At 39.1% G+C, this 18,871-nt stretch overlaps 1 protein-coding gene and 1 long non-coding RNA gene across 6 annotated transcripts in view; one reads left to right on the forward strand and one right to left on the reverse strand.

Moving 5' to 3' along the window:
- MGAM (maltase-glucoamylase) overlaps window positions 1-18,871 on the reverse strand; it is a 118,592-nt gene that overhangs the window by 85,362 nt on the left and 14,359 nt on the right. For 4 of the 5 annotated variants that reach the window (XM_033194335.1, XM_033194332.1, XM_033194333.1 and 1 more), the window contains 2 exons: window positions 17,184-17,359; window positions 391-511 (listed from right to left, as the gene is read on the reverse strand). In XM_033194335.1, the coding sequence (XP_033050226.1) occupies window positions 391-511; window positions 17,184-17,359 (297 nt within the window). The remainder of the gene's footprint in view (window positions 1-390; window positions 512-17,183; window positions 17,360-18,871) is intronic. The other variant, XM_033194336.1, reaches the window with a different exon arrangement.
- On the forward strand, window positions 1,356-17,189 carry LOC117073451. The gene is made up of 4 exons (XR_004433239.1): window positions 1,356-1,616; window positions 12,087-12,207; window positions 13,004-13,126; window positions 16,003-17,189. It is a non-coding gene; the product is annotated as an uncharacterized LOC117073451 (long non-coding RNA).

An 18,871-nucleotide genomic window follows, 5' to 3' on the forward strand; every position in this document is an offset into this window, starting at 1 on the left:
TAAAATTGGAATTATTTCCATTTCATAAAAATAGCATAAAATTAGAGTTGGAAGTAGTCTGAGAGGTTACTGATTTCGAATCCCCCACTTTAAAAGGGATAAACTTGAAAACAAAAATGATCAATGATTATTGCACAGTCATGAAGGTCCATAATGGGGAAGCTGGAAAGAGGACACGGCCTCTCAACTCCCAAGGCAGAGAATAATTTTTTGCTTGGTGCCCACATAGATTCTAGTCCTTGATTAAGAGCAGTGCCTACCTTCTGTCACATGTGGTTATGTGGCCCCACAGAGCAGAACTCTGCAGGCTGCCCCAGCTCTCCTCTGGGGGATACAGAGTCAGCCTCCAGAGGGTCTGGACCTCCTGCATCATGGCAGACTCTGGCTTACCTGCATTTGTGTTTACAAGGTCGCCCTCCAAGTGGTAGCTATGATTCTTGGAATAGTAGCACCAGGGAACTCTCACAGCTCCCTGGGGATTCCAGCAACAGCCACGTTGGTCACATGTGGCCTGAAACAACAGGTTAGTCAAAGAAGCTCCATTCAGTCGTAGAACACGATCATTTATAAAGCATAAAACATCTCATCTGAGACTATAGTATCAAGAACTTCATTTACAAATAAGGCAACTGATATTTAGATAAATTGTGCCATATACCAAGGAATGGCAGAGCTTCTACCTATAACCAATTTTTCTGACCAGTGTCCTTCCTATGTAACAGTATGGGAAGCAAAATGCATTTTGTATCTTTTATCACAAATATATTTCATATATGTATCACAAATATATATCATAAATATATTTAAATAGTCTAAACAATAATATAATTATATCACCAGTAATCCAAAATTACAAATGGAGTTTCATTTATATTGGCTTTGACTTTTAAAAATAAGACTTTGCAATCAATTTTATTCTGAAGCTTTCAAATCAAACTAATGTTGTTTTGACTTTTAAATATATGCCTTACATTTATGTGGATTATACATATGTGAGATATATGACATGTACACAGTCCCTGAACTCCTCCAGAGGCAGAAAGTAGTCCCTCTTGACACCCAAATAGATTCTTACTTAAGAAAGGTATGTGCCTTCTAACATAATTAATGACTGAATCAAGTGGAGGCCAAAATGAAGATAGTTTCTTTCTCACACCAACTAATTTGGGAAAAGCAACCAGGTTAAACACAAAAAAGAACAAAGAAGTCTCTCCTCTTGAGTGCGCACTGAATCAAGTGATTTGCAAGTAATAGAAACCAGAGAAAATAACACGATGTTGCTTTCAAGATTAGATCACAGAGAGACTGAAGCTTCCGTCTTGCTTGCTCTCTTTCACTTTCACTGTTGGAGTCCTCGTTCTGGGAGAGGCAAGTTGTCATACTGTGGAGGGGCTCACATGGCAAGGAACCGAGGGAGGTCTCCAGCTAGCAGCCCACAAAGAACTGAGGTTCTCAGTCCAACAACACCTGAAGAGCTGTCCTGCCAACAACTGCATGAGTGAGCTTGAAAACAATCATCCCATAATTCTGGAAGACACCTTGACTACAGCCTTCCAAGAGACACTGAGCCAGAGGCACCTACCTAAGCCAAGGTCAGATGTCTGACTACAGAAGCTGTGAGTAAATATTTGTCCTATTAGGCCATTAAATTTTGGTATAATTTATTACACAGCAATAGATAACTAATACCTCCTGCCAGATCACTTTACAGATAAATTACCTTTGGCCCAGAGTGGTAAAGCTTCTCCAAGATAAAGTGACCTGCCAAAGGTTACTCAGCTATTGAAAAGGCAAGAACATAACTTAGTTCTCTTACTATCCATTTCTTTTTTTTTCTATACTCTGGGTTGAGTATCTCTAAGCACATTTTCACAAGAAGGCAGCCTTGCAAATGGTAAGAAAAAATGTTTTGCTTAGTTATACAAACAATGAAATTTAATCAAATGCTATTTTTTACACTAATAGCCAATATGAGGGATAAACAATGATGTCCACATGTGGTTTATACTGCTGTAAGATCAGGTTTCACTGTGAACTCAACCTCAATCCACGGTTTTGTCTTTGTTCTTGTAAAACCCACTCAGATGAAACCTCAGCATAAAAAGAAAAAAGTGTTGAAAAGGGAGGGTGTTAAGCATAGCGGTTTTTGTATACAGCCCAGAGTTTAATAATTTTTCCATTAAACTGGAAAGGACAAAGATCAGAGTGGCCAAAAGAGCAAGGAATGCAAACAGTCTTTGCTAGCCAAGTCAAAAATGCCAGCTTCTACAGTAGAGCTGAGCCATTGCAAGAAGTGGGAAGAGACATGGAGCAAGACCCACATAATAAGAGAAAACAAAGTATATAAAACCTAGGAAAATAGATTTAGAAAGAAACTATGGACAATGATGGCATGAATAGAAATAGGGCACACAGAAAAATTAGGTCCAGGACACAAAATGCCCCTTTAAGTTGGATATGAGAATTAAAAATTTAAGGGAAATTGCCAAAATAACATAGAATGTGTAACTACCAAAACAGTACTGAAGGAAAAGTGTTGGAGTTGGGGGGAGTGTGGAAATCCTCGATCCAAAAAATTAAGAAAAAAGACAAGTTGATGAAGGAGTGGGGGTGGGGACTAGCACATAAACAGAATGAAGGAGAAAGCACAAAATGAGACCTTAGAAAGAATGTGTCGTGTCAACTATTACATGGTTTAAATATTTAAAAGACAAAGATAGATTACATTTAAAGAAGTAAGTCCAACTAAATGTTTCTTGTAGTTTACACATCCTAAACTTAAATTGACAAAAACCCTGAAAGTTAAGTGGAAAACAAATACGTAAAAAGAATGCCAGCTGAGGGCAGTGGCTCACGCCTGTAATTCCAGCACTTTGGGAGGCAGGCAGATCACTCGAGGTGAGGAGTTCAAGACCAGCCTGGCCAACATGGTGAAACCCTGTCTCTACTAAAAATACAAAAATTAGCTAGGTATGGTGGTTTGTGGCTGTAGTCCCAGCTACTCAGGAGGTTGAAGCAGGAGAATTGCTTGAACCCAGGAAGTGGAGGTTGCAGTGAGCTGAGATTGTGCCACTGCACTCCAGCCTGGATGACAGAGTGATACTGCATCTCAAAACAATAAAATAAAATAAAAACCATATTAATATCAGGCAAATAGACTTTAAGTAAAAATTCATTATTAGAGAGACAGAGTCAGTACATGATGATTAAAGTTTCAAGATATTGCAGCTCAAACTTGATATACACCTAATAATAAAGACTCAAAATATATACAAGAAAAGTTTAAAGAATCACAAGGTAAAATTAAGGGAGATAGTACATAACAGAATATTTTAAGAGCACCCAGAGTAATTGATGGATAATGTACATAAAAGATGGAAAGACTGAGGCAGGAGAATGGCGTAAACCCGGGAGGCGGAGCTTGCAGTGAGCTGAGATCCGGCCACTGCACTCCAGCCCGGACGACAGAGCGAGACTGCGTCTCAAAAAAAAAAAAAAAAGATGGAAAGATATGTTACTTTTTATATAATAGCTATACAGGCTCTTTTGCCAACATGAAGAGGAGGAGTGAATAGAATTCAGAGATAGAGAGAAGTCAGATCCTGAAGACACTGCTTAAGAGTAAATCAAGCTCTGTTCACCCTAATCCCCTCCTCCTCCAACTCCCAATGCTTGTTAACACTTAAAAGAGAGAGAAGGGAAGAAACAAAGAAAGTACTTTATGTCAAAAGCAAACATGAAGCATAAAGGATAACTACAGCCCAGTCATATCCATGAACATAAATGCAAAAGCCTAAAAGAAAAAGCACACAGGATTAATAACAGAAATCAGTAACATATTAAATGAATAATGACCAAGTGGTGTTTCCTCCAGAAATAAGGAGATCCTTCAATGATAGAAAATCTACTTGTGTAATTCATAATAAAAACTTATTTTAGGGGGGCGGAGCAAGATGGCCGAATAGGAGCAGCTCCAGTCTCCAACTCCCAGCGCGAGCGACACAGAAGACCGGTGATTTCTGCGTTTTCAACTGAGGTACTGGGGTCATCTCGCTAGGGAGTGCCGGACAATCGGTGCTGGTCAGCTGCTGCAGCCTGACCAGCGTGAGCTGAAGCAGGGCGAGGCATCGCCTCACCTGGAAGCGCAAGGGGGAAGGGAATCCCTTTTTCCTAGCCAGGGGAACTGAGACACATAACACCTGGAAAATCGGGTAACTCCCACCCCAATACTGCGCTTTAAGGAAACAGGCACACCAGGAGAATATATCCCATACCTGGCCGGGAGGGTCCCACGCCCACGGAGCCTCCCTCACTGCTAACACAGCAGTCTGCGGCGATCTATCCGCAAGGCAGCAGCGAGGCTGGGGGAGGGGCGCCCGCCATTGCTGAGGCTTAAGTAGGTAAACAAAGCCGCTGGGAAGCTCGAACTGGGTGGAGCTCACAGCAGCTCAAGGAAGCCTGCCTGTCTCTGTAGACTCTACCTCTGCGGACAGCGCACAGCTGCAGTCCATTAGGGGAAAGAGCGGGGGCGGTGCAGACGCGAACGACTCTGTCTGACAGCTTTGGGGAGAGCCGTGGATCTCCTAACGCGGAGGTTGAGATCCGAGAACGGACAGACTGCCTGCTCAGGTGGGTCCCTGACCCCTGAGTAGCCTAGCTGGGAGACATCCCCCACTAGGGGCAGTCTGACACCCCACACCTCACAGGGTGGCGTCACCCCTGAGAGGAAACTTCCAAAGAAAGAATCAGACAGGTACACTCGCTGTTCTAAGATATTCTATCTTCGGCAACCTCTGCTGCTGATACCCAGGCAAACAGGGTCTGGAGTGGACCTCAAGCAATCTCCAACAGACCAACAGACAGTCCTTCTGACTGTCAGACGGAAAACTATCAAACAGGAAGGACACCTATACCAAAACCCCATCGTACGTCACCATCATCAAAGTCCAGAGACAGATAAAACCACAAAGATGGGGAAGAAGCAGGGCAGAAAAGCTGGAAATTCAAAAAATAAGAGCGCATCTCCCCCTGCAAAGGAGCGCAGCCCATCGCCAGCAACGGATCAAAGCTGGTCAGAGAATGACTTTGACGAGATGAGAGAAGAAGGCTTCAGTCCATCAAACCTCTCAGAGCTAAAGGAGGAATTACGTACCCAGCGCAAAGAAACTAAAAATCTTGAAAAAAAAGTGGAAGAATTGACAGCTAGATTAATTAATGCAGAGAAGATCATAAACGAAATGACAGAGATGAAAACCATGACACGAGAAATACGTGACAAATGCACAAGCTTCAGTAACCGACTCGATCAACTGGAAGAAAGAGTATCAGCGATTGAGGATCAAATGAATGAAATGAAGCGAGAAGAGAAACCAAAAGAAAAAAGAAGAAAAAGAAATGAACAAAGCCTGCAAGAAGTATGGGATTATGTAAAAAGACCAAATCTACGTCTGATTGGGGTGCCGAAAGTGAGGGGGAAAATGGAACCAAGTTGGAAAACACTCTTCAGGATATCATCCAGGAGAACTTCCCCAACCTAGTAGGGCAGGCCAACATTCAAATTCAGGAAATACAGAGAACGCCACAAAGATACTCCTCCAGAAGAGCAACTCCAAGACACATAATTGCCAGATTCACCAAAGTTGAAATGAAGGAAAAAATCTAAGGGCAGCCAGAGAGAAAGGTCGGGTTACCCACAAAGGGAAGCCCATCAGAATAACAGCAGACCTCTCGGCAGAAACTCTACAAGCCAGAAGAGAGTGGGGGCCAATATTCAACGTTCTTAAAGAAAAGAATTTTCAACCCAGAATTTCATATCCAGCCAAACTAAGCTTCATCAGTGAAGGAGAAATAAAATCCTTTACAGATAAGCAAATGCTTAGAGATTTTGTCACCACCAGGCCTGCCTTACAAGAGACCCTGAAGGAAGCCCTAAACATGGAAAGGAACAAGCGGTACCAGCCATTGCAAAAACATGCCAAAATGTAAAGACCATCGAGGCTAGGAAGAAACTGCATCAACTAACGAGCAAAATAACCAGTTAATATCATAATGACAGGATCAAGTTCACACATAACAATATTAACCTTAAATGTCAATGGACTAAATGCTCCAATTAAAAGACACAGACTGGCAAACTGGATCAAGAGTCAAGACCCATCAGTCTGCTGTATTCAGGAGACCCATCTCACATGCAGAGACATACATAGGCTCAAAATAAAGGGATGGAGGAAGATCTACCAAGCAAATGGAGAACAAACAAAAGCAGGGGTTGCAATCCTAGTCTCTGATAAAACACACTTTAAACCATCAAAGATCAAAAGAGACAAAGAAGGCCATTACATCATGGTAAAGGGATCAATTCAACAGGAAGAGCTAACTCTCCTAAATATATATGCACCCAATACAGGAGCACCCAGATTCATAAAGCAAGTCCTTAGAGACTTACAAAGAGACTTAGACTCCCATACAATAATAATGGGAGACTTCAACACTCCACTGTCAACATTAGACAGATCAACGAGACAGAAAGTTAACAAGGATATCCAGGAATTGAACTCATCTCTGCACCAAGCGGACCTAATAGACATCTATAGAACTCTCCACCCCAAATCAACAGAATATACATTCTTCTCAGCACCACATCGCACTTATTCCAAAATTGACCACATAATTGGAAGTAAAGCACTCCTCAGCAAATGTACAAGAACAGAAATTATAACAAACTGTCTCTCAGACCACAGTGCAATCAAACTAGAACTCAGGACTAAGAAACTCAATCCAAACCGCTCAACTACATGGAAACTGAACAACCTGCTCCTGAATGACTACTGGGTACATAACGAAATGAAAGCAGAAATAAAGATGTTCTTTGAAACCAATGAGAACAAAGATACAACATACCAGAATCTCTGGGACACATTTAAAGCAGTGTGTAGAGGGAAATTTATAGCACTAAATGCCCACAAGAGAAAGCAGGAGAGATCTAAAATTGACACTCTAACATCACAATTAAAAGAACTAGAGAGGCAAGAGCAAACACATTCAAAAGCTAGCAGAAGGCAAGAAATAACTAAGATCAGAGCAGAACTGAAGGAGATAGAGACACAAAAAACCCTCCAAAAAATCAATGAATCCAGGAGTTGGTTTTTTGAAAAGATCAACAAAATTGACAGACCGCTAGCTAGACTAATAAAGAAGAAAAGAGAGAGGAATCAAATAGACGCCATAAAAATGATAAAGGGGATATCACCACCGACCCCACAGAAATACAAACAACCATCAGAGAATACTATAAATGCCTCTACGCAAATCAACTAGAAAATCTAGAAGAAATGGATAATTTCCTGGACACTTACACTCTCCCAAGACTAAACCAGGAAGAAGTTGAATCCCTGAATAGACCAATAGCAGGCTCTGAAATTGAGGCAACAATTAATAGCCTACCCACAAAAAAAGTCCAGGACCAGATGGATTCACAGCTGAATTCTACCAGAGGTACAAGGAGGAGCTGGTACCATTCCTTCTGAAACTATTTCAATCAATAGAAAAAGAGGGAATCCTCCCTAACTCTTTTTATGAGGCCAACATCATCCTGATACCAAAGCCTGGCAGAGACACAACAAAAAAAGAGAATTTTAGACCAATATCCCTGATGAACATCGATGCAAAAATCTCAATAAAATACTGGCAAACCGGATTCAGCAGCACATCAAAAAGCTTATCCACCATGATCAAGTGGGCTTCATCCCTGGGATGCAAGGCTGGTTCAACATTCGCAAATCAATAAACGTAATCCAGCATATAAACAGAACCAAAGACAAGAACCACATGATTATCTCAATAGATGCAGAAAAGGCTTTTGACAAAATTCAACAGCCCTTTATGCTAAAAACGCTCAATAATTTGGTATTGATGGAACGTACCTCAAAATAATAAGAGCTATTTATGACAAACCCACAGCTAATATCATACTGAATGGGCAAAAACTGGAAAAATTCCCTTTGAAAACTGGCACAAGACAGGGATGCCCTCTCTCACCACTCCTATTCAACATAGTGTTGGAAGTTCTGGCTAGGGCAATCAGGCAAGAGAAAGAAATCAAGGGTATCCAGTTAGGAAAAGAAGAAGTCAAATTGTCCCTGTTTGCAGATGACATGATTGTATATTTAGAAAACCCCATTGTCTCAGCCCAAAATCTCCTTAAGCTGATAAGCAACTTCAGCAAAGTCTCAGGATACAAAATTAATGTGCAAAAATCACAAGCATTCTTATACACCAGTAACAGACAAGCAGAGAGCCAAATCAGGAATGAACTTCCATTCACAATTGCTTCAAAGAGAATCAAATACCTAGGAATCCAGCTTACAAGGGATGTAAAGGACCTCTTCAAGGAGAACTACAAACCACTGCTCAGTGAAATCAAAGAGGACACAAACAAATGGAAGAACATACCATGCTCATGGATAGGAAGAATCAATATCGTGAAAATGGCCATACTGCCCAAGGTGATTTATAGATTCAATGCCATCCCCATCAAGCTACCAATGACTTTCTTCACAGAATTGGAAAAAACGGCTTTAAAGTTCATATGGAACCAAAAAAGAGCCCGCATTGCCAAGACAATCCTAAGTCAAAAGGACAAAGCTGGAGGCGTCACGCTACCTGACTTCAAACTATACTACAAGGCTACAGTAACCAAAACAGCATGGTACTGGTACCACAACAGAGATATAGACCAATGGAACAGAACAGAGTCCTCAGAAATAATACCACACATCTACAGCCATCTGATCTTTGACAAACCTGAGAGAAACAAGAAATGGGGAAAGGATTCCCTATTTAATAAATGGTGCTGGGAAAATTGGCTAGCCATAAGTAGAAAGCTGAAACTGGATCCTTTCCTTACCCCTTATACGAAGATTAATTCAAGATGGATTAGAGACTTAAATGTTAGACCTAATACCATAAAAACCCTGGAAGAAAATCTAGGTAGTACCAGTCAGGACATAGGCATGGGCAAGGACTTCATGTCTAAAACACCAAAAGCAACGGCAGCAAAAGCAAAAATTGACACATGGGATCTAATTAAACTAAAGAGCTTTTGCACAGCTAAAGAAACTACCATCAGAGTGAACAGGCAACCTACAGAATGGGAAAAAATTTTTGCAACCTACTCATCTGACAAAGGGCTAATATCCAGAATCTACAAAGAACTCAAACAAATTTACAAGAAAAAACAAACAACCCCATCAAAAAGTGGGGAAAGGATATGAACAGACATTTCTCAAAAGAAGACATCCATACAGCCAACAGACACATGAAAAATGCTCATCATCACTGGCCATCAGAGAAATGCAAATCAAAACCACAATGAGATACCATCTCACACCAGTTAGAATGGCAATCATTAAGAAGTCAGGAAACAACAGGTGTTGGAGAGGATGTGGAGAAATAGGAACACTTTTACACTGTTGGTGGGATTGTAAACTAGTTTACAACCATTATGGAAAACAGTATGGCGATTCCTCAAGGATCTAGAACTAGATGTACCATATGACCCAGCCATCCCACTACTGCGTATATACCCAAAGGATTATAAATTACTCTACTACAAAGATACATGCACACGTATGTTTATTGCGGCACTATTCACAATAGCAAAGACTTGGAATCAACCCAAATGTCCATCTGTGACAGACTGGATTAAGAAAATGTGGCACATATACACCATGGAATACTATGCAGCCATCAAAAAGGATGAGTTTGCGTCCTTTGTAGGGACATGGATGCAGCTGGAAACCATCATTCTTAGCAAACTATCACAAGAAGAGAAAACCAAACACCGCATGTTCTCACTCATAGGTGGGAACTGAACAATGAGATCACATGGACTCGGGAAGGGGAACATCACACACTGGGGCCTATCATGGGGAGGGGGGAGGAGGGAGGGATTGCATTGGGGAGTTATACATGATATAAACGTCATGCACATGTACCCTAGAACTTAAAGTATAATAAAAAAAAAAAAACTTATTTTAAAAAGTATACCATATAATCATTTGAATTCATCAGCTATTATAATAAAATTTTTAGCAAACTTGGAATGAAAACAACTTCCTCAGTTTGATAATGGATATCCACCAAAACTATACAAGAAGTATCTTACTAAATGGTAACATATTAAAAGGATTCCTTGTAAAATCAGGAAAAATAACCTAAGTGACCCATCACTACGATTGCTTATAATTTAAAAATATATTGGAGGGCCTAACAATTCAAGAGAACAAGAAAAAAATGTACAAAACTGAATACAATGAAGCCAAATAATTCATTACTTCCAGACAAAATATTGTCTAGGTAGAAATTCAAGAAAATTTATAGAAAAAAATAGAATAAATAACTCAATTATTATTATATTAGATTCTTTTTTTCTCTTCTTAAATCTATAACTTTTTGTTTTTTGCCTCTAGGCTTTTAGTCTTCCTGGAATTGTTCCTGAGATACAATGTAATATGGGAATATATAGTTATCAAAGCATAAGTCACAATTGTTGATAGGCCTGACTCTATTAAAATGTAAAACTTTTGTTCATCAAGACAATATAAAATAGATGAGCAAAGCCTCAAAACAGTAAATATTTGCAACACATATGATAAGAATAAGAATCCAGAATCACATCAATGAATGAACAGGAAGCTTGTACATATCAAGAAGAAAAACATCTCAATATAAAATTGGGCAAGACAGAAAAATTCACAGAAAAGAACTAAATGAGAGATGTTCACCAATATTAGTATTCAGAAAAATTAGCACTGAAACCACAACAGAATACTATCTTATAATCCCCAAATGGCAAAACTTTAATCAACTGTCAATTCCAAAGAGGATACAGAGAATGAAAGTGAGATGGTAAATCAGCACAGCTGCTTTGGAGATCAATTTGATAATGTCTAGTAAACTTGAAGATATATATCTAAAATCACACAGGTGCAAGTAAAAAAACTTACAAAGATATTCAGAATAGAACTGATGTAACTTCAAGATATTGGAGAAAAACTAATCTTTTTACTTAGAAAGAGTGATTTTGATTTATTTTTGCCGTAAAATTGATATACAATTTTATACAATTGTGTACCAATTTTATGGCAAAAATAAATGAACTAGAGATATCTATCAACTTAGTTAAATCTCACAATGTTAAGTGCATAAGCAAAAATGTTTATAGGCTGTATATGTCTTTTATTTACAAGGATATATAGAAGTAGTAAAGGTCGAAGGGAATGCATGGTAAATATCAATTTCAAAAGTGTGGTGACCTCTAATGAGGATGGAGGAAAAGGTAATAATACAGAATGGATATGCAGGGGACTTCATCTCTGCTGATAATATTTTATCTCTTAAGCTGGATAATGGTTATATATTTTTGTATATCTTAAAGATTTATTAATAATTATTTCAAAGAAGTTAGTGCTACATAGAAAAAATCAAAACCAATGTGAAAATAAATAATAGGAAAGAATATAGAACTGCCTATTTTCTCAGCTCCCCAGCTTTTAACAAGTACCTAATATGTCATTATTTTTCAAGCTTTCATATACTGGATTACCAAGAAGACTATAATAATCATGACTAACAATATAAAAATACAGACTGAAAACATTCTATATTTTGCCAAAATCCCTTCCTACATAACGACCTACAGAACTGCTGAAAATGTACAACTTTGCACATTGTGTCAAACACATTTTACTATACTCTCAAACTATGGTACCTCTCAGAATCACCTGGAAACTTTAGGAAAAGTGTAAAAGCACAGGCCCTATCCTCCTTCACTGAAGCTGGAGTGCTAAGGATTTTATTAGCTCTCTAGGTGATGCTAAAACAGATCTAGACCAGTGGTTATTAATCTTAGTTGCACATTTGGATCACCTGGAAAATTACAAAAATAAGCAGGCCTGGGATCCACTCCTTAAGAATTAAATCAGAATTTCTGGGACAGAGCCTGGGAAGTACAGAAAAAGAGAAGCAAGCAGAAAGTAGTAAAATGAAAACCACTAAATGATAATCCATGATTCCTACTATTACAGGAAACCAGAGAAGCCCCAGGTGCTTGCTGGGCTGATCAGTGTAATGGGTAGAGAGAAGAACCAGAAGAAGCCTAAAGGGATCATCCTGTCACAGACTTTCTCTCCTAACACATTTTCTGTAGTAAGTATGTGGGCCTTTTAGTTTTAAAAATACTTTCTCACATATTTGTATACAAAAAAGAGAAATCGCCACCCTATATTCGCAAAAGCCTATTCTAAAGGTGAAATCAATTATCAACCAGAAACTTTCTCAGAAGTAATTCCCTATGTCTTTCCACAATGTGAGGTGAAAATAATTTACTGATAAGATTACAGGTGCCTTGAAATGCATAAACCATTAGGTCATTAGGAAGCAGCAGATCTAAGATTTAAAAAAAAGAAAATCAAAATTTCAGCAGCTGCAGCATTCAGAAGAGAAAGAGGGCAAAGTTGCAAGGACAAATGCAAACTGGTTAAAAGGACATGATCCCAGACTGAGGGAGAGTCAGCTTGAGTGTGTCAGTGGCATCAACCATTTCCTGCCACTGGAGGGAACAGGAGGCACTCCTTCCCATTCGCATTAGACCTCAAGTCACTCAGCTCTGCCACCCAACCTATTCCCAGTGCTGACTCCAATAACCTGTGCCACCCCATCCTGCTCTGTTCTGTACTGTCCAGTTCACCACAGCCTTGACCATTAATAGCAGCCTTTATGCTACTCTGAAGAAAAAAAAATAAGCATTCCTCTGCAACTGTTTTAAATGGCCATCAAGTTCTCCGACACACTTTGCATCAAGAGGTGGAGTCTATCATTGTTCCTGTTGAATCTGGGCCGGCCTGAGACTGATTTGATCAATAAAATGCAGCAAAAGTGATGCTATGCTGGCTTAGGTGTGGTATTTAAGAGAACTGGAAGCTTAAGTCTCTGTCTCTTGCAGCACTGAGCCACCATGTAAGAAGTTCAGCTATCCTGCTGGGGAGAGTACCAAGACAGACTCTGTGACTACATGGAGGGGAAGAGGGCGCAGTCAGCCTTACAGCCATTTTCGCCAAGGTACCAGGTATGTAAGTAAAGTCATCTTGAAACCTCCAGACCAGACCAGCCACCAACTAAATACCACCACATCATGTAATCTCAGTAAATGCTATGTGGAACAGGACCATTCAGTCAAACCCTGCCAGAATCTCAGACTTATAAAATCACTAGATATAATAAAACAATCGTTGTTGCAAACCAGTAAGTTTGGGTAGTTTGTAATTCAGTAGACAAATGGAGAAGTTGTGCTCTAAGAAAACAGAAGTCTAAGAAAATAGAAGACTTAGAGCAATTTTAGTTAGACTGGTGCTTTGGCTGGAATGGGCCCCCTCCAAAATTCAGGTGTTGCCAATATGTTAGTATTAACAGGTGGGGCCTTTAAGAGGTGATTAGGCCATGAGGGCTCTTCCCACACAAAGGGAATTAGGTGCCTTTATAAAGGAGACAGTGAGCTGTCTCTTGCCTTCTGCCTGCCACCATGTGAAGATGTAGCAAGAAGGTCCTCACAAGATGCCAGCACCTTGGTCTTGTTCTTTCCAGTCTCCATCCATAACTGAGAAGTAAAATTCTGTGTTTGATAAATTACTCAGTCTTGGGCATTATGTTACAGCAGCACAAAAGAACCTGATGTTGTGAACAAAAAAGGTGGAATCAGAAAGTCTCCACATGAAGAAAATGAATAGAATGAAACAAAGTATCCCATCTTCAAATAGAGCAGGAATTTTAGAAGTTGAAAGCACTTGATGATAAAGGAATTTCAAATCACCCTCTATTCATCAAAATGTTCTCTAGCTGTTTTTATGTGCAGCAAGTTTGAACAAATGAATGAATAAAATTAGTCTCGACTCTGTGAAATATCTTAATTTTAGGCTATTTTATAATATGTGCATCTTGAGTTAGGTTTTGAAATTTAGCTTGTTAGATTGGCCACTTCATTTAACCTCAAGGTGAAGTCTAACAGCAAAGATTTTTTAAAACAAAGTTGCCACCAGAATCCAGTCTTTCTAGTCCCCCAAATCAGACTGTGATGAATTTTCAGAGAAACATTTCCCAGAACCTTAGAGATCACTATTCTAAAATATTTTGAGGTTAGTATAGTGTTCAATAGTTATTTGTTTAATGAGCACTTTTAGCTGAGCACACTGTCTCATTTTACTTAGAAGGATTTGACAGTTTATAAGAAAATGTGACTTACTGATCAAGTCAAAGAGCTTTCCAGAAGCAAAGCCAGGACTGAGTAACTCAATAACCTGGCTCCCCTTACATACTTTCACTTGTCCAATGGCTACACTATCATTTCAAGGTGCCAAACATAAACTTAAGTCTTTTAAGAGTTTAAGTTTGTATCTGGGCTCACTGCTCTTCCTAGCACCATATAATGGCTATTAACTGATGTTGTATAAACAAAGAGTAATTTAAAGATGAAGACTCACAATGACCTTGGCAAAATGCAATACCCTTGCTGCTATATCATAAAACATGATCCCCAACACATTGATAATAAACTGGAATTTGCCAAAAGATATCATAAGCCAAATAAATGAGTAATACACAGACAATTACCAAGTGTGTTTGCTGTAAAAGATGGCAAAGCTTCTGCTTAAGAAATATGGTAACCTCTCAAATTACTCAGATTACCACTTATATTATTGTTATCCTTGGAAAACAACTGTGAATTTCTCTCAGCTTAATTACTCTACAATGTTCACTTAGGACACGCGGGTTTATCTTTAAGCATGTAACCTGCTCTCCCATGTTTACACAGTGCATTATAGCCCTGAAAAATCAAAGTATTTAAAAGTATTAACTATCATTTCTTTCCTAAGCCGGATATCTGGAATTTGATGAAATATTCCTGCTCCCTGCCATCAATGGGATCTTTCAACTCTGAGTTCTGGAATTGGGGATAAAAGACTTTATCAAGGAAGTGGAAAGGATTTTAGAATTCAAAGGTTCAGAATAAGTGTAGAGAGTTGTCTTTAAAATCTGCATAGAAGTATAGCCTAAGTGAACCTATAGAGGCACAGAGGTAGGGTCTTAGATGATAGAAGACAGTGTTTGAACTTGACTCAACATACAGTAATAAACCACTATATGTACTGGAGTTGGGTAGAACTAATAACAAAAGTTGGATGTAAAAAAGAGCAATTCTAATCCCTCATGTAATGGAATGGATGGGAGAAATGGAATTCAGAAGGGATGCCAGGCGGCACCTGGACCAACCCAAGCATGAGGAAATGATGATCTAGGGATGGCAGTGAGAATGAAAATGAAATGCCTCTTCTGGAAAATACTGTTAAGGAAAACATTTTAAAATATATGAAATACTGGCCAAAGGGATAGAAGGGATGAGCCAAGCAGAAGTTCTGCTGTTTCTGCCTCAAGAACGAGAAGCTTAATAGAACTACTAACAGAAATCTGGTAGCTGAGAAGAAAAAGCAGATTTGGTGAGGAGGTAATGAGTTCAGCTGATGTGATAGGAAGGGATTCAGTGAAGATGCCCTCTTCAAGATGCCCAGTTTCAAGCCCAGAACTAAAGATACGAACTGGAGTTAGATAATTGAGTGATCTTTTTTTCTAAGATCCATGAAGGGGACTCCTAGAGTCCATTCTCTCGACAAAGAAGAGTCTCCCAAGAGTACTCAGGGTGTCAGGGTGGCTTGATACATTACTTCCTTCTGTACTGGAAAAGGATTCCCTCCCATAATTGGTAGAATGAAACAATGGTATTTACAACCAAGAACCATCTGCAGAGAAAGTTATTCTTTTAGTTCTTTTACATATAATCTTGGAGGACAGATGATAAGAATGAAAAAATTATATGGGAATGGCTTCAACACCAGAACATTCTGCCTACCCTATCTGTTGTGTTCATAACTTCTTCCCACCATCCTCTTTCAGCTATATTCCCTTTAATGTGAACGCCATACAAACACATCACTATCCATAGCCTCAGCTCTTAACAACAATCTGGATCAGCATACAGCTCTCAGGATTCGTGAAACATACAACAAAAGGCCTAAGATGTACCTTCTACAAGAAAATGAATCATTGAAAGTGCCAGTATTTCTCTCTGGCTGAGCATGCCAATTAATACACGCCAAGGTCATGGAGTAATTCAGTTGGGTATGACATGTAGAAAAGCCAAAGATCATTTATTGAACTTCAATCTTGATACCACAGTACTTATCAAAAGATCTTACAATAAAGCACCAAAGAGACATTACTATGGCTGTATCTGAAGTTCACCAATACCCAATAACAAGATGGAGTGTTGCAGTAGCGTGACATACTGAGAATGTGATAATCTAGGTGAGCTTCCAAGTAATTAGCGAGCTATTGAGTACAGCCCAGTTGAGCTATTGAGTAACTTGCACAATATGACAGGGAAAGTAAATGCGTGTGCATCAGCTTTCTGTAAGTTTCGCACAACAAACATAGGGTGTGGGCAAAGTACTTTATAATCATCATAATCAGCTGGACTTCAGCCGATAATCTAGAAACAATGGGCTAAAGTAAATACCCAGATGTCTGCACTATCTTTAATCTGGCATTAATTACCTCCTTCCTTCCAAAACATAGCCCTTGAAACTTTGCCCTTATTTTAAATAATGCTTTGTGCACGTGTATGAATTTTTACTGTAGATCCCAGATGAGCTTTGGAAATTCTGAAAGGAGAAGGAGAGACATACAGGGCAAGAACAGAGGCAGAAAGAACTAGTAATCATGTAGTGTTGCCATATAAAAGACAAATACACTTTTAGTAAGTAAGCCCAAAATCTTTCATGGGACACACTTATACTAAAACCTGACTCATTGTTTTTCTGAAATTTGAATTTGGCTGGGCAACCGCACTTTTATTTGCTGAATCTGGCAACCCAGGGGAATATTCCAGGTCTTCCTTTCCCGAAGCTGCACAGCCAGCATGGACAAAGGTTAATTTGCCTGAGCGGCTAATGGCTGCAACATAAACACCTCTCCTGAGAGTCACTAATGAAGAAAACCAAAACAAAACAAAAACAAACAAAACAACTATCAGGTTGCATAAATTCTGAAATGGAAACAAAATTCATAACTCAAACCTTTGTTGGTGGCTGGTCAGGGATGCAATTAATTCGTTCCAATTCATTTACCACTGGACATTCAGCAGAAATAGGAGTGGTACCAGTTGTTCCAGGATCTGGGGGACCAGTTGTCCTAGGCTGCGTAGAAGCGGTTGTTTCAGGATCTGGGGTACCAGTTGTCCCAGGATCTGGGGCTATATCAAAAGCAAACATAAAATGACCATTAAACAAATTTAATTTCACAGATATTCAATAGTTCTCAACACCTCCAGTTAACTCCACTACTGAGTGGGCTTCACTCTGATGACCTCAAAATTTATGCATTCACTTTATAAAATGTCACTTTGTTCCTGCTGACTGTATTTACCTCTGTGTATCTCTACATCATCTCCTTCTACTCCCAATTCCATCCCCTACAAGATGGTATGTATAAGAGTAAGGACTCCACCTTTAGACGAGAAGCTCATGAAGTTGGGGACCACCCTTCCTTTAGTTTAGGGGTCAGTAACTATGGCCTTCAGGCCAAATTAAGTCAAAGCCTGTTTTACAAACGAAGTATTAGTGGAAAATTACACACATGCACATTACATGTTATACACATTACACACTCATTTATTTTTAGCTGCTTTGTGCTACAAGGGCAAAATTAAGTCATACGGCAGACTCTGTATGGCCCACAAAATCTAAAACATTTACTATCTGGTCCTTTACAGTAAAGTCTGCAGATCTCTGATCTGATTCTTTACTTCCAACCCCAGCAGCAAGGGCACACAGAACATGTGCAGTACAAGTGCCATCCTAGTCACAGTAACCTTAACTTTGCTTGCTCAGTCAACAACCAATCCCCAGGACAAAGAATGCTTCTGAGCAACGTCATTCTTCTGTAAATACAAAGTCCTACATGACAAAAGATGTAAAGGGAGCCCACCAGTCTAAAAACTGACAGCTAGGACTTATCTAAGGGCTGGAGAACTTTGATTTCAGATTTAAAAATCAGTAAATTAGAAAAGGTGTTTTTATTGTATCCTAAAATAAGGAGGTGAGGTTTCTTGAAGGTGTTCTACAATAAATTAATAATGACATTAAGACAAAACAGTTAGTCTTTTGATTGGTTTTCCTTTCATTCAGGGTTTCAGATTCAAATTGTGCCAATGTCTGCACAATGGTTTTAGTTACATCTTTAGAATCACATAATTTTAAGAGCTGAGCAACCTTTGGGACTTTTTTCTACAAAAAGTAGAAATTGTTCTAACAAGGGATGGGGTAGGAGGGACAGAGAAGCCACAGGTTAACCCTTGATTGCCTGGTTCTCCTAGGAAGTTGCTCCTAGATGAATCAGATAAGAAACCATGGATAACTCTGCATAATCCAGCTCCTTTTGGGGATATAAAAATTCAATAAACAAAAAAACTTCGATTAGATGAGGGTCTTCAGAAAGTCCATGAAAAATATGTATTATGAAAAAACTATGTAGAAATTTCAAATATTTTTGGTACTCACAGTAGATTGTTACAAAATGTCTGAACAGGACTTAGCTTAAGTCAGTAGGAAAGATAAGACATCAGTTTGAAAAGAGCACCTATCAGAGCGACATAAATTCTGCTAAAACTGAAGCAAGAACAAACATCAAACTCATGATGAAGCTTGGGTGGAAAAATGGTGAAATCACTGATACTTACAAAATGTTTATGGGGACAATGCCCCAA

The sequence above is a fragment of the Trachypithecus francoisi genome, unplaced genomic scaffold (genome assembly GCF_009764315.1).
Source record: "Trachypithecus francoisi isolate TF-2019V2 unplaced genomic scaffold, Tfra_2.0 Lachesis_group4, whole genome shotgun sequence".
In the NCBI taxonomy this organism is placed as follows: domain Eukaryota; kingdom Metazoa; phylum Chordata; class Mammalia; order Primates; family Cercopithecidae; genus Trachypithecus; species Trachypithecus francoisi.